At 42.5% G+C, this 13,270-nt stretch overlaps 1 protein-coding gene and 1 pseudogene across 1 annotated transcript in view; both read right to left on the minus strand.

Moving 5' to 3' along the window:
* The window catches only part of RHPN2 (rhophilin Rho GTPase binding protein 2), a 70,751-nt gene that overhangs the window by 38,078 nt on the left and 19,403 nt on the right, over positions 1 to 13,270 (minus strand). The window contains exon 3 of the mRNA XM_068992239.1: positions 167 to 295. Coding sequence (XP_068848340.1) covers positions 167 to 295 — 129 coding nt within the window. The remainder of the gene's footprint in view (positions 1 to 166; positions 296 to 13,270) is intronic.
* Positions 7,410 to 7,777, minus strand: LOC138097154 (ribosomal protein eL22-like; annotated as a pseudogene).

Raw genomic sequence — 13,270 nt, forward strand, 5'->3', positions numbered from 1 at the left:
TCTCCAACAAACTCTACAGGTTCTCTTTAACTCCTGCACCTTGCTCAACTCCAAACCAGATCAAAGCAGGGTTGGCTACACCCTGGGGCCTATCTGTGTTCCATCCCTGATGCAGGCATTTCCCAAGGCTCAGAAAGTATCTGACAGAAGCATTTCCCCTACTTACTCTGTGTTCTGATAGACTCCTACTGAGATGTTGAGCCCCTCCAGCTCTTCCTTGAGCATCTGCAGGTCTGAATTCAAGAAGCTCAGTTCCAGGCGCACCTGCTCTCGTACCTTTTGGTTTGTGGCTGCTCTGTTAAAAGAGAAAGGGGGAGAGAAGCAACTTCAGCCAAGCATTCCCCAGTGGCTAGTTGAGCAGATACCCCACCCCTGTCCCTGTAGGGAAGCTCTGGGGGTCTGCCTGCAGATGGAGGTGGCAGCTGTGATCAGACAAGGTGTCTCAGGGAGGCCAGGAACCTGCTCCATTTTGAGCCACATCTGTCCCTACAGGGACCTAGGATTTAGCCAATGACATTGAGTTGTTTAACTTGAATTCTGTAAGAATTAGCCTTGAGAAGAAAAAAAGAAGTTGCTCCTAGTCACCCGTAAGGGACCATAAATTATCTCCTTAAAAGGGAAAAGATGAGAAAAGAGAAGGGGTGGGTAACAATCCCCAGCTCAGCCTATGATGCTGATATTACCCTGATTCAAAACCAGGGGAAACCACCACAAGAAAACTAATCAGTATCTTTCATGTATATATATATATGTAAAAATCCTCCACAAAATATTAGCAACCTGAACCTAGCAACATATACAGGGGACCAAGTGGGCTTTATCCCAGGAATGCAAGGTTGGCTTAATATCTGAAAATCAATTAATGTAACATACTATAGCAACAGAATAAGGGACCAAAAAAAAAAAAAAAAACCATCACCTCAATAGATGCAGGAAAAAAAAGCATGTGATAAAATCCAACACAGATTTACAGTAAAAATCCATAACAAGCTAGGAATAAAAGATAATTTACAAAGCTTGATAAACAACATCTACAAAAACCCACAGCTAACATCATATTAAAGATGAAAGATTGATGCTTTCCCCCTTATGATCAGGAGCAAGGCAAAGATGTCCATTTATGCTACTCTTATCAACACCATACTAGAGATTCAAGCCAGTAGCAATAAGGTAAAGAAAGGCATCTAAACTGAAAGGAAGAAGTAAAACTTTATTCACAGCTGACATAATCTTGCATGTAAAAAATCCCCAGGCACCCAAAAAACAAATACTGGAACTAATAAATTTAGCTAGGTCAAAATACAAACATCAAGTTTACTTCTATATACTAGCAACAAGAAATCTTAAAATGAAATTAAGAAAACAATTTCACTCATAATAGTATCAGAAAGAATAAAATACTTAGGAATAAAATTAAGAAAAGAAGCAGAAGTCTTGCACGCTGAAAACTTCAAAACACTACTGTGATATTAAACAGACAGACATTTCACGTTTATGGATTGGAAGACTCACTATTGTCAAGACGTCAGTTCTCTCCAACTGATCCATCAATTCAAATCAATTCCAATCACGGACTTTCCTGGCGGTACAGTGGATAAGAGTCCACAGGCCAATCCAGAGGACACAAGTTCGATTACTGGTTGGGGAAGATCCCACATGCCGTGGAGGAACGAAGCCTGAACATCACAACTACTGAGCCCTCGCTCTATACAGCCTGTGAACCGCAACGACTGAGCTCACGTGCTACAACCACTGAAGCCCCTGCGCCTACAGCCTGCGCTCTGCAGCAAGAGAAGCCACTGCAATGAGAAGCCCATGCTCTGCAACCAAGGGTAGCCCCTGCTAGCCACAACTAGAGAAAGTCCCAGACACAAAGACCCAGTGCAGTCAGATAAATAAGTGCAGTCAAGATAAACTTAAAAAAAAATTGAAAACAGCAACTCCAATCTAAACCATAGTAAGCTTTTTAGGAGAAACTAACAAATCGATCCTAGAATTTATATGGAAATGCAAAGGACCTAGAAGAGCCAAATAATTTTGAAAAAAAAAAAAAAAAAACAAAGTTGGAGGACTTATGCTATCTGCTTTTAAACTTACTATAAAGCCTCAGTCATCAAGACAACGTGGTACTGGCATAAGGACAGGCCATGGAACAGAACAGAATCCAGAAGTAAATTTTTACATTTAAGGTAAATTGATTTTGACAAAGGTGACAAGAAAAGTCAAGGAGCAAAAGCCTTTCTGACGAGTGGTGCTGAAGCAGTTGGACATTTCTAGGCATGTCAGTGTCCCCAAGACGACCCCTAGAGTCAGTGGGGGTGGGACTTGCGTGACTCACGATGCAGTTGTGCTCACTGCTCTGATTTATTACAGCAAAAGGACATCCAGCAAAATCAGCTAAGGGAAAGGTGCATGGGGTGAGGTGTAGAGGAAACCGGGCACAGGCTGCTAAAAGTCCTCCTTCCCAAAGGGGTCCCACAGGACACGCTTAATTCCCACAGCAAAGGGTTGTGACAACATGTGTATAAATGCTATCATCCAAGGAAGATCACCAGGGTTTTTTCTGGGGGTTGGTCAGGTAAACATCCCTGCCTAGCATGTTCCAAAATTTAAGACTCCAAGAAGGAAAGCAGGTATTTGCTATAAACCACATGGTTTGTCCGCCTGCAATGTGGGAGACCTGGGTTCCTTCCCTGGGTTGGGAAGATCCCCTAGAGAAGGGAAAGGCTACCTACTCCAGTAGTCTGGCCTAGAGAATGCCATGGACTGTGTAGTCCGTGGGGTCACAAAGAGTCAGACACGACAGAGCGACTTTCACTTTACTTCACATGGTTTGTGAAAATAGTTTAATGAGCTCCTCTTATCAGTTCTAGGAATGAGGAGAACTCTCCTGAAATCTACATTTCCACACACCAGCCAAGTGCCAAATTTGCAAGCAGGGCTTTCTAAAGATAGACTTCTCAGGCCCACGACAATAACTCTTTTCTGCACAATATGCAAAAAATAAATCTCAATCTAAGCATTATACCAAACCAAGTATCAAGTCAAAATGGATCAGACAGGGGTTAAGGGTGGGAGGGAAACTCCAAGAAGGAGGGGATATATAAAAACTTACAGCTGATTCAGGTTGTTGTACAACAGAAACCAACATTGTAAAGCAGTTATCCTCCAATTAAAAGTAAAGTTTTAAAAAATATTTCAGAGACCTCAGTAAAAGAGCAAAAACTACAAAACTCCTAGAATGAAATCTTCATGACCAAGAATTGGACAAAGTATTCTTGCTACTTTTCAGTAGCTCAGTTGTGTCTAACTCTTTGCTACCCCATGGACTGCAGCACACCAGGCTTCCCTATCCTTTACCATCTCCTGGAGCTTGCTCAAACTCATATCCATTGAGTCGGTGATGCCATCCAATTACTTCATCCTCTGTCGTCCCCTTCTCCTCCTGCCTTCAATTTTTCCCAGCATCAGGGTTTTTTCTAATGAGTCAGTTCTTCGCATCAGTTGGCCAAAGTATTGGTGCCTTCAGCTTCAGTCCTTCCAAAGAATATTCAGGACTAATTTCCTTTAGGATTGACTGATTTGATCTCCTTGCAGTCCGAAGGACTCTCAAGAGTATTCTCCAACACCACAGTTCAAAAGCATCATTTCTTCAGTGCTCAGCCTTCTTTATGGTCCAACTCTCACATCCACACGTGACTACTAGAAAAACCATAGCTTTGACTAGACAGACCTGTGTTGCAAAGTAATATCTCTGCTTTTTAATATGCTGTCTAGGTTGGTCATAGCTTTTCTTCCAAGGAGCAAGCATCTTTTAATTTCATAGATGCAGTCACCATTTGCAGTGACTTTGAAGCTGAGAAAATAAAGTCTGTCACTGTTTCCATTGTTTCCCCATCTATTTGCCATGAAGTGATGGCAAAGTAGTCTTGGTTACACACCAAAAGCACAAAAATCCATAAAGGAAGAAACATTAATTTGAATTGTCAAATTTTAAACTTCAGTGTTTCAGAAGATAACATTAAAAAAGAAGAAAAAAGCCACAGATTGGGAGAAAATATTTACAAATTGTGTATCTGATAAAGAATCTGTATCTAGAAAACATAAAGAGTTCTGTTAATTAAATAATCAAAAGATCACTCAATGTTTTTAATGGGCAAAAGATTTTTTTAATTGAGTTATAACTGACATACAATATTCTATTAGTTTCAAGTGTACAATATGATTCTATATCTGTATATCTTCAAAATGATCACCGTAATAAATCTACGTGCCATCTGTCATTATACATGGTTATAGAATATTTTCCTAAGATGAGAACTTTTAAGATTTACTCTTTTGGCAACTTTCAAACATACAGTACAGTATTATTAACTGTTGTCACCATGCTGTACATCACATTCCCATGACTTATTTTATAACTGGAAATTTGTACTCATTTCGTCCACCCTACAACCCCTACCTCTGGCAACCACCATCTGTTCTCTGTATCTATGAGCTTGGATTTTTAAAAATACCTATTTATATATTTATTTGGCCGTGCCGGGTGTTAGTTGTGGCCCTCAGGATCTTCAATCTTTGTTTCTTTGTTGCAGCATGAGGAATCTTTAGTTGTGACATGTGAACTCTCAGTTGCAGTATACAGGATCTGGGTTTTTTTGTTTATTTTGTTTTGTTTTTGATTCCACATTATAAGTGAGATCACACAGTATTTGTCTTTCTCTGACTTATTTCAGTTAGCATAATGCCCTCAATGTCCATCCATGTTGTTGCAAATGGCAAGATTCTATTCCTTTTTATGGCTAAATAATATTTCATGTGTGTGTGTGTGTGTGTGTGTGTGTGTGTGTGTATCACATTTTCTTTATCCAGTCATCCATTGATGGACACTTAGTTTGTTTCCATATCTTGGTTATTATAAATAATGCTGCAATGAACATGGGGTGCTTGTATCTTTTCAAAGTAGCTTTTGTGTTCTTCAGATAAATACCCAGAAGTGGAGTAGGTAGGTCACATAGCAATTCTAGTCTTAAGTTTTTGAAGAATCTCAAAACTGTTTTCCATAGTGGCTATACCAACTTACAGACCCACCAATGGTGTATAAGTGTTGGGAATATTTTCTTAATTTATCTTGCTGATAGTTATTAGTGTATAGAAATACGATTGATTTCTGTATATTGATTTTGTATCCTGTAACTTTACTGAATTCATAAAACAGGCAAAAGACTTGAATAGACATTTTACTAAAGAAGCTCTATAAATGGCTAATAAGCACATGAAAACATGCTCAGTGTCTTTAGTCAATAGGAAAAGGCATGTTAAAGACATAATAAGATACCAATACAAAACTATCAGACTGGCTATAATAATTAAAAAAAAAAAAGACAATAACAAGTATTAGTGAGGCTGTACAGAGAAACTGGATACCTCATACATTCCTGTATGTAAATGACACAACCACCGGGGAAAACAGTGAGGTAGCTTAAAAAAATGTTACAACATAACTTACTGTACAACCAAGTAATTGCACTCCTAGGAATCTATACAAGAGAAATGAAAACATATGTCCAAACCAAGACATGAATGTGACTGTTTATAATAGCATTATTCCTCAGCCAAAAAGTAGAAAACAATCCAGATATGCAACAAGCAAACGGATGAGCAAAATGTACTATATTCATTAAGCAGAACAGCGTGAAGCTGGATGGAGGAACAGACTTTACCCAAGTTCCCAAAGGAGGGGTCTTGCTACCTACTCAAGCATCTTTCAGGTGCTAGCTCATTCATTCTACAGATTCAGAACCACTGCAAAAACAACAGTCACAGTAGCAACCAAGCTCTAAGCCAGGTCTTGCTGAGTACATTCCCTTGAACCATCCTGGCAAGTGCCCAGTCATGGTTCAGGCCAAGTGCTAGAAATGTCCTCCTGTCACACATGAGGACAGCTGAGGGTCACCAGCAAGAGCTCCAGCCAGCCAGAAACAGTAACTGACCACCTCCCCATCCTCAGCTGATGAAAACCCATCCAACTGACACTGGCCTGCTTTGTTCACCACCTGTCCACCTTTCCTCCAGAGAGCAAAGCACTAAACCACTTGCCCTGGAGTCAGACCTCTCCCGGGGACTCTCCACGCCCTGCACACACATGGGTTCATCGGTTTCTCTTCACGGTGTCTTTGTACCCCCTTCTCTTTCTCTCTCCCTCTCTCTACCTCCCTTCCCTCAGCTTGTTCTCCATGACCAACCAACAAGCTTATGCCCACTCAGAAAGAGCAGTCGTAGGGAATTCCCCGGTGGTCCAGTGGTTAAGACTCTGTGCTCCCAACACAGAACACCCAGGTTTGATCCCTGGTCGGGCAACTAGATCCCACACGCCACAACTAAAAAACAAAGATCAAAGAAAGAGCAGTCGTGACCTGGCTGCAAATAGGATGGCACTTGCCCTTTCACTGACCAGTAAGTTTTCATTCATGCATAGTCTGGACTCCTCAGCCAGGCAATGAGCTATTGGAAGCTCAGTTGGTGAATATCACTGATTTGGGAATTTTTTTGGAGGACATGATCACCAGTAAGAAATGAGTTTTGTATCACAGTACACTACACACATACACGTATACCTCCTGCCCCAAAAAAACGAGTCTCGGAAACTTCCTGGCACTCCAGTGGTTAAGTGGCTCAGTTGCATCTGACTCTTTGGGATCCCATGGACTGCAGCCTGCCAGGCTCCTCTGTCCATGGGATTTTTCCAGGCAAGAATACTGGAGTGGGTTGCCATTTCCTTCTCCAGGGGATCTTCCCGACAGGGATTGAACCAGGGTCTCCTGCATTGCTGCTGCTGCTGCTGCTAAGTCGCTTCAGTCGTGTCCAACTCTGTGTGACCCCATAGGCAGCAGCCCACCAGGCTCCCCCGTCCCTGGGATTCTCCAGGCAAGAACACTGGAGTGGGTTGCCATTTCCTTCTCTAATGCATGAAAGTGAAAAGTGAAAGTGAAATTGCTCAGTCGTGTCCAAGTCTTAGAGACCCCATGGACTGCAGCCTACCAGGCTCCTCCGTCCATGGGATTCTCCAGGCAAGAGTACTGGAGTGGGGTGCCATTGCCTTCTCTGCTCCTGCATTGCAGGCAGACTCTTTACCGTCTAAGCCACTGGGGAAGCTGGAGGTTAAGACTCTGTGTTTCCACTATAGGGGGTGCACGTTCCATCCCTGGTTGGGGAACTAAGATCCCATATGGCTCTGCCATACATGTGGTACTCTCCAATATATTCTATTCAACTCTCATAACTTTTCTGTTTTGTTAATATACAATGTTTTTTATTCACTGATAAGCTAAAGGTCCATTTCAATATGTTTCTTTTGTATGCTTCATTTGTTTTATTAGCAAGCAAAGCCCTATAAAGGATGGTTTCATCTAGTCTTCATACTCAGATTAATCTTCATCTTGACTAATCTGGAAGTAACGAAGCTAGTAAGTCTCCTTGTCTGATGCAACCACACAAAGCCAATCATGAAGATTGTTCTTTTTAAGGTATTCCTTGCTAAGGTACTTCAAATATCTTTTAGAGAACTGTTTCTCAAAAACGACTATGATTTTATATTTGAAGCATTCAACGTGAACGACATTCCCAAGATTTCCAGTCTTGCATTCACTTCAACTTTCTCCCGCAATAACTGTTCAAAATATCCAGAATCAAAAATTCCATCTTCTACTGGATGAGTAAGATCCAAATTAAACTTCCAGGTTAACTTCTTAGGCTTCTTACCTTTCTTCAGCGCCATCTTGGAAGGCTTGCCGTGAGATCACAGCAATTCTCATAACTTTTTAAAAAACCATAAAGTTTGAAACTTTACAATTCTGATTCTCTGACACCAACTGGGTGCCCAACAATTCAATTCAATTCTGTCACCAACTCCCAGAGTTAGCAGAGACCCCGCAGATTCTGGGCTCAGTGCCACAAGGCTGCCCCACTTTAGGCACCAGTTGCAAGTTGGGCGGGGGGGGGGAGGACACCTGAATTTCTGACCAACCAGCTACAGATGAGAGGTTCCCACAACCCCTTTCTCAGCTTCAACAATTCACTAGAATGGCACACAAAATTCAAGAAAACCTTTTCCTGACATTTACTGTGGGTTATTTTGTTTGTTTGGCCACAATGCAAGGCCTTTGTGATCTTAGTTCCTCAACCAGGGATCAAACCCCCAGGGCGTGCAGTGAGAATCGTAACCACTGGAGCACCAGGGAAGTCCCCACTGTGGTTTATGGTAAAGAATACAGCTCAGGAAAGCCAGGTGGAAGAGATCCACAGGCCAAGGAGGGTGCGGAGCCTCCATGCCCTCTCCGGGCAGGTCTCCCTCCCTGATCCTTGATGTGTTCTCCAACTTCCAAGTTCCCCAACACCTAGCAGTTTAATGGAGCTTTCATTACTTCATTACGTGGGCATAATTGACTAAATCACTGGCTACTGGTGATTAAACTCAATCTCCAGCCTCTCTTTCCCAGAAGTCCAGGGGAGAGGCTGGAAGTTCCGACCCGCTCAACAGGATTGCTCTTTCTGATAAACAGCACGCTCCCTAGCTCCCAAAGGCTCCCAACCCCCATTGGGTGTCATTTCATTAGCATGCAAGACACACAAGTAATTCCAAGGGTTTTGGGAGCTCTGTGCCAGGAACCAGGCACAAAAACCAAACACTTTTTCTTTTTATTATACCACAGCAACCCACTGAATTGATTTCATTACACACCATGGGCCCCTTGTAAAACCTGCAGTATAGAGATGTTGCTGAGAACATGACTGATTCACTAGCTGATAACAGCCACGAGAGTGCAAAGGAGGATATTCTCCCAGTCCTTGGTATTTGGAACAGCTTCTTCTTAGTAAATTGTCTGATTTTGAATAATGGGTATGAAATGTGTTCCAGATCACATTCCCTTCTTACTACCTGCCGGAAAACTCACAGAAAACCATGGCCCACGTCTAACAGAGGATATAAGACCTTATAGTGGGTACTAGTCTTACTTCCAACTAAATCTCTTTTATTCTTCTTCCGCCTGCCCCCACATCCTCATCGTTCCTGTTAATCTTACACGCTACACAAGGGTGCTGTGTGTATGTATGTGTGCGTGTTAGTCGCTCAGTTGTGGCCAACTCTTTGCAACCCCATGGACAACAGCCCACCAGGCTCTTCTATACATGGAATTCTCCAGGCAAGAACACTGGAGTGGGCTGCCATTTCCTTCTCTAGGGGATCAAGTGTGTTCAGTTCAGTTCAGTTCAGTCGCTCAGTCATGTCTGACTCTTTGCGACCCCATGAATCGCAGCACGCCAGGCCTCCCTGTACATCCATCACCAACTCCCGGGGTTCACTCAGACTCATGTCCATCAAGTCAGTGATGCCATCCAGCCATTTCATCCTCTGTCGTCCCCTTCTCCTCCTGCCCCCAATCCCTCCCACCATCAGAGTCTTTTCCAATGAGTCAACTCTTCGCAGCAGGTGGCCAAAGTACTGGAGTTTCAGCTTTAGCATCATTCCTTCCAAAGAAATCCCAGGGCTGATCTCCTTCAGAATGGACTGGTTGGATCTCCTTGCGGTCCAAGGGACTCTCAAGAGTCTTCTCCAACACCACAGTTCAAAAGCATCAATTCTTCGGCACTCAGCTTTCTTCACAGTCCAACTCTCACATCCATACATGACCACAGGAAAAACCATAGCCTTGACTAGACAGACCTTTGTTGGCAAAGTAATGTCTCTGCTTTTCAACATGCTGTCTAGGTTGGTCATAACTTTTCTTCCAAGGAGTAAGCATCTTTTAATATCATGGCTGCAGTCACCATCTGCAGTGATTTTGGAGCCCCCCAAAATAAAGTCTGACACTGTTTCCATTGTTTCCCCATCTATTTCCCATGAAGTGATGGGACCAGATGCCATGATCTTTGTTTTTTGAATGTTGGGCTTTAAGCCAACTTTTTCACTCTCCTTTTTCACTTTCATCAAGAGGCTTTTTAGTTCCTCTTCACTTTCTGCCATAAGGGTGGTGTCACCTGCATATCTGAGGTTATTGATATTTCTCCCAGCAATCTTAATTCCAGCTTGTGCTTCCTCCAGCCCAGCGTTTCTCATAATGTACTCTGCATATAAGTTAAATAAGCAGGGTGACAATATACAGCCTTGACGTACTCCTTTTCCTATTTGGAACCAGTCTGTTGTTCCATGTCCAGTTCTAACTGTTGCTTCCTGACCTGGATACAGGTTTCTCAAGAGGCAGGTCAGGTGGTCTGGTATTCCCATCTCTTTCAGAATTTTCCACAGTTTATTGTGATCCACACAGTCAAAGGCTTTGGCATAGTCAAGAAAGCAAAAATAGGTGTCTCTCTAGAAGTCTCTTGCTTTTTCCATGATCCAGCGGATGTTGGCAATTTGATCTCTGGTTCCTCTGCCTTTTCTAAAACCAGCTTGAACATCAGGGAGTTCATGGTTCATGTATTGCTGAAGCCTGGCTTGGAGAATTTTGAGCATTACTTTACTAGAGTGTGAGATGAGTGCAATTGTGCAGTAGTTTGAGCATTCTTTGGCATTACCTTTCTTTGGCATTGGAATGAAACCTGACCTTTTCCAGTCCTGTGGCCACTGCTGAGTTTTCCAAATTTGCTGGCGTATTGAGTGCAGCACTTTCACAGCATCATCTTTCAGGATTTGAAATAGCTCAACTGGAACTCCATCATCTTCACTAGCTTTGTTCGTAGTGATGCTTTCTAAGGCCCACTTGACTTCACATTCCAGGATATCTGGCTCTAGGTGAGTGATCACACCGTCGTGATTATCTTGGTCGTGAAGATCTTTTTTGTACATTTGTTCTGTGTATTCTTGCCACCTCTTCTTAGTATCTTCTGCTTCTGTTAGGTCCATACCATTTCTGTCCTTTATCAAGCCCATCTTTGCATGAAATATTCCCTTGGTATCTCTAATTTTCTTGAAGAGATCTCTAGTCTTTCCCATTCTGTTGTTTTCCTCTATTTCTTTGCATTGATCGCTGAGGAAGGCTTTGTTATCTGTTCTTGCTATTCTCTGGAACTCTGCATTCAGATGCTTATATCTTTCCTTTTCTCCTTTGCTTTTCGCTTCTCTTCTTTTCACAGCTATTTGTAAGGTCTCCTCAGACAGCCATTTTGCTGTTTTGCATTTCTTTTCCATGGGGATAGTCTTGATCCCTGTCTCCTGTACAATGTTACGAACCTCATTCCATAGTTCATCAGGCATTCTATTTATTAGATCTAGTCCCTTAAATCTATTTCTCACTTCCACTGTATAATCATAAGGGATTTGATTTAGGTCATACCTGAATGGTCTAGTGGTTTTCCCTACTTTCTTCAATTTAAGTCTGAATTTGGCAATAAGGAGTTCATGATCTGAGCCACAGTCAGGTCCTGGTCTTGTTTATGTTGACTGTATAGAGCTTCTCCAGCTTTGGCTGCAAAGAATATAATCAATCTGATTTCAGTGTTGACCATCTGGTGATGTCCATGTCTAGAGTATTCTCTTGTGTTGTTGGAAGAGGGTGTTTACTATGACCAGTGCATTTCCTTGGCAAAACTCTATTAGTCTTTGCCCTGCTTCATTCCATATTCCAAGGCCAAATTTGCCTGTTACTCCAGGTGTTTCCTGACTTCCTACTTTTGCATTCCAGTCCCCTATAATGAAAAGGACATCTTTTTTGGGTGTTAGTTCTAAAATGTCTTGTAGGTCTTCATGGAACCATTCAACTTCAGCTACTTCAGCATTACTGGTTGGGGCATAGACTTGGATTACTGTGATATTGAATGGTTTGCCTTGGAGACGAACAGAGATCATTCTGTCATTTTTGAGATTGCATCCAAGTACTGCATTTCGGACTCTTTTGTTGACTATGATGGCTACTCCATTTCTTCTGAGGGATTCCTGCCTGCAGTAGTAGATATAATGGTCATCTGAGTTAAATTCACCCATCCCAGTCCATTTTAGTTCGCTGATTCCTAGAACGTCGACATTCACTCTTGCTGTGCCCTGTTTGACCGCTTCCAATTTGCCTTGATTCATGGACCTGACATGCCAGGTTCCTATGCAATATTGCTCTTTACAGCATCGGATCTTGCTTCTATCACCAGCCACATCCACAACTGGGTATTGTTTTTGCTTTGGCTCCATCCCTTCATTCTTTCTGGAGTTATTTCTCCACTGATCTCCAGTAGCATATTGGGCACCTACTGACCTGGGGAGTTTCTCTTTCAGTATCCTATCATTTTGCCTTTTCATACGGTTCATGGGGTTCTCAAGGCAAGAATACTGAAGTGGTTTGCCATTCCCTTCTCCAGTGGACCACATTCTGTCAGAATCAAGGGTGTTAGGGTACCTCAAATGCATTTTATTTGATTTCAATTTTTATTATCTTTTAAATTTTTTATTACTTTTATTTTATTTTATTGGTTGTGCAGGCTCTTTATCGTAACATGCAGGTTTTCTCTAGCTGTAGCACATGGGCTCTCGAGCTCACGGGCTCTCTAGTTGCAACTTGCTTGGGCTTTGTTGCTCCGAGGCATGTGGGATCTTAGTTCCCCAACCAGAAATCAAACTCATATCCTCTGTGTTGGAGGGGGATTCTTAACCACTGGACCACCAGGGAAGTCCCTCAGATACATTTTAGAGTGAGGCCTGACAAACAATAATAATTCCTGGAGGGACAAGACCTTTTTGCCTACTATCACTCTGTATTTCTCCTGCAAGCTTTTTTTCACATGGTAGAGGCTTCACAAATTTCAGGTTATGAAGGAACAAAGGGCAGAGTCAAGATGACTGTTCAGAGTCAATGGTATGGGCGGCAGGCGGGGGTGGGGGGGTGGTGCGGGTCGGGGAGAGGCTGGTTCTTAGCAACAGAATGGGTCCAACTTAAATATGACTATATAGGCCCTAAGACCTCCAACCAAATACCCGAAGAACCTCCAAATATGCTGGCACTTTGCTTTTCCCACCTCTGTATATTGATCTGCTACTTCTTTTCAACTTGGTAACAACCTGAGGTTTAGGATTTACAGCAGATCAGTGAGCTGCTCTTTGGATGTGGGCCTCTTCAAGTAGATCATGGGTCACTCTGGAAAAAGCTGGTGGCCAGGAGGGGCCCTCAGGGTGCGTTTCCACAGTGCTGACCTTAGGGTACTATGCTGATTCAGAAATCAACTCTATAGTGTGTACCGTTCCTAATACAGATCATGATTTTTCATGGATTCACTGGTGGAGGGCGGG

This window comes from Capricornis sumatraensis, chromosome 20 (assembly GCF_032405125.1).
Source record: "Capricornis sumatraensis isolate serow.1 chromosome 20, serow.2, whole genome shotgun sequence".
Taxonomy (NCBI): domain Eukaryota; kingdom Metazoa; phylum Chordata; class Mammalia; order Artiodactyla; family Bovidae; genus Capricornis; species Capricornis sumatraensis.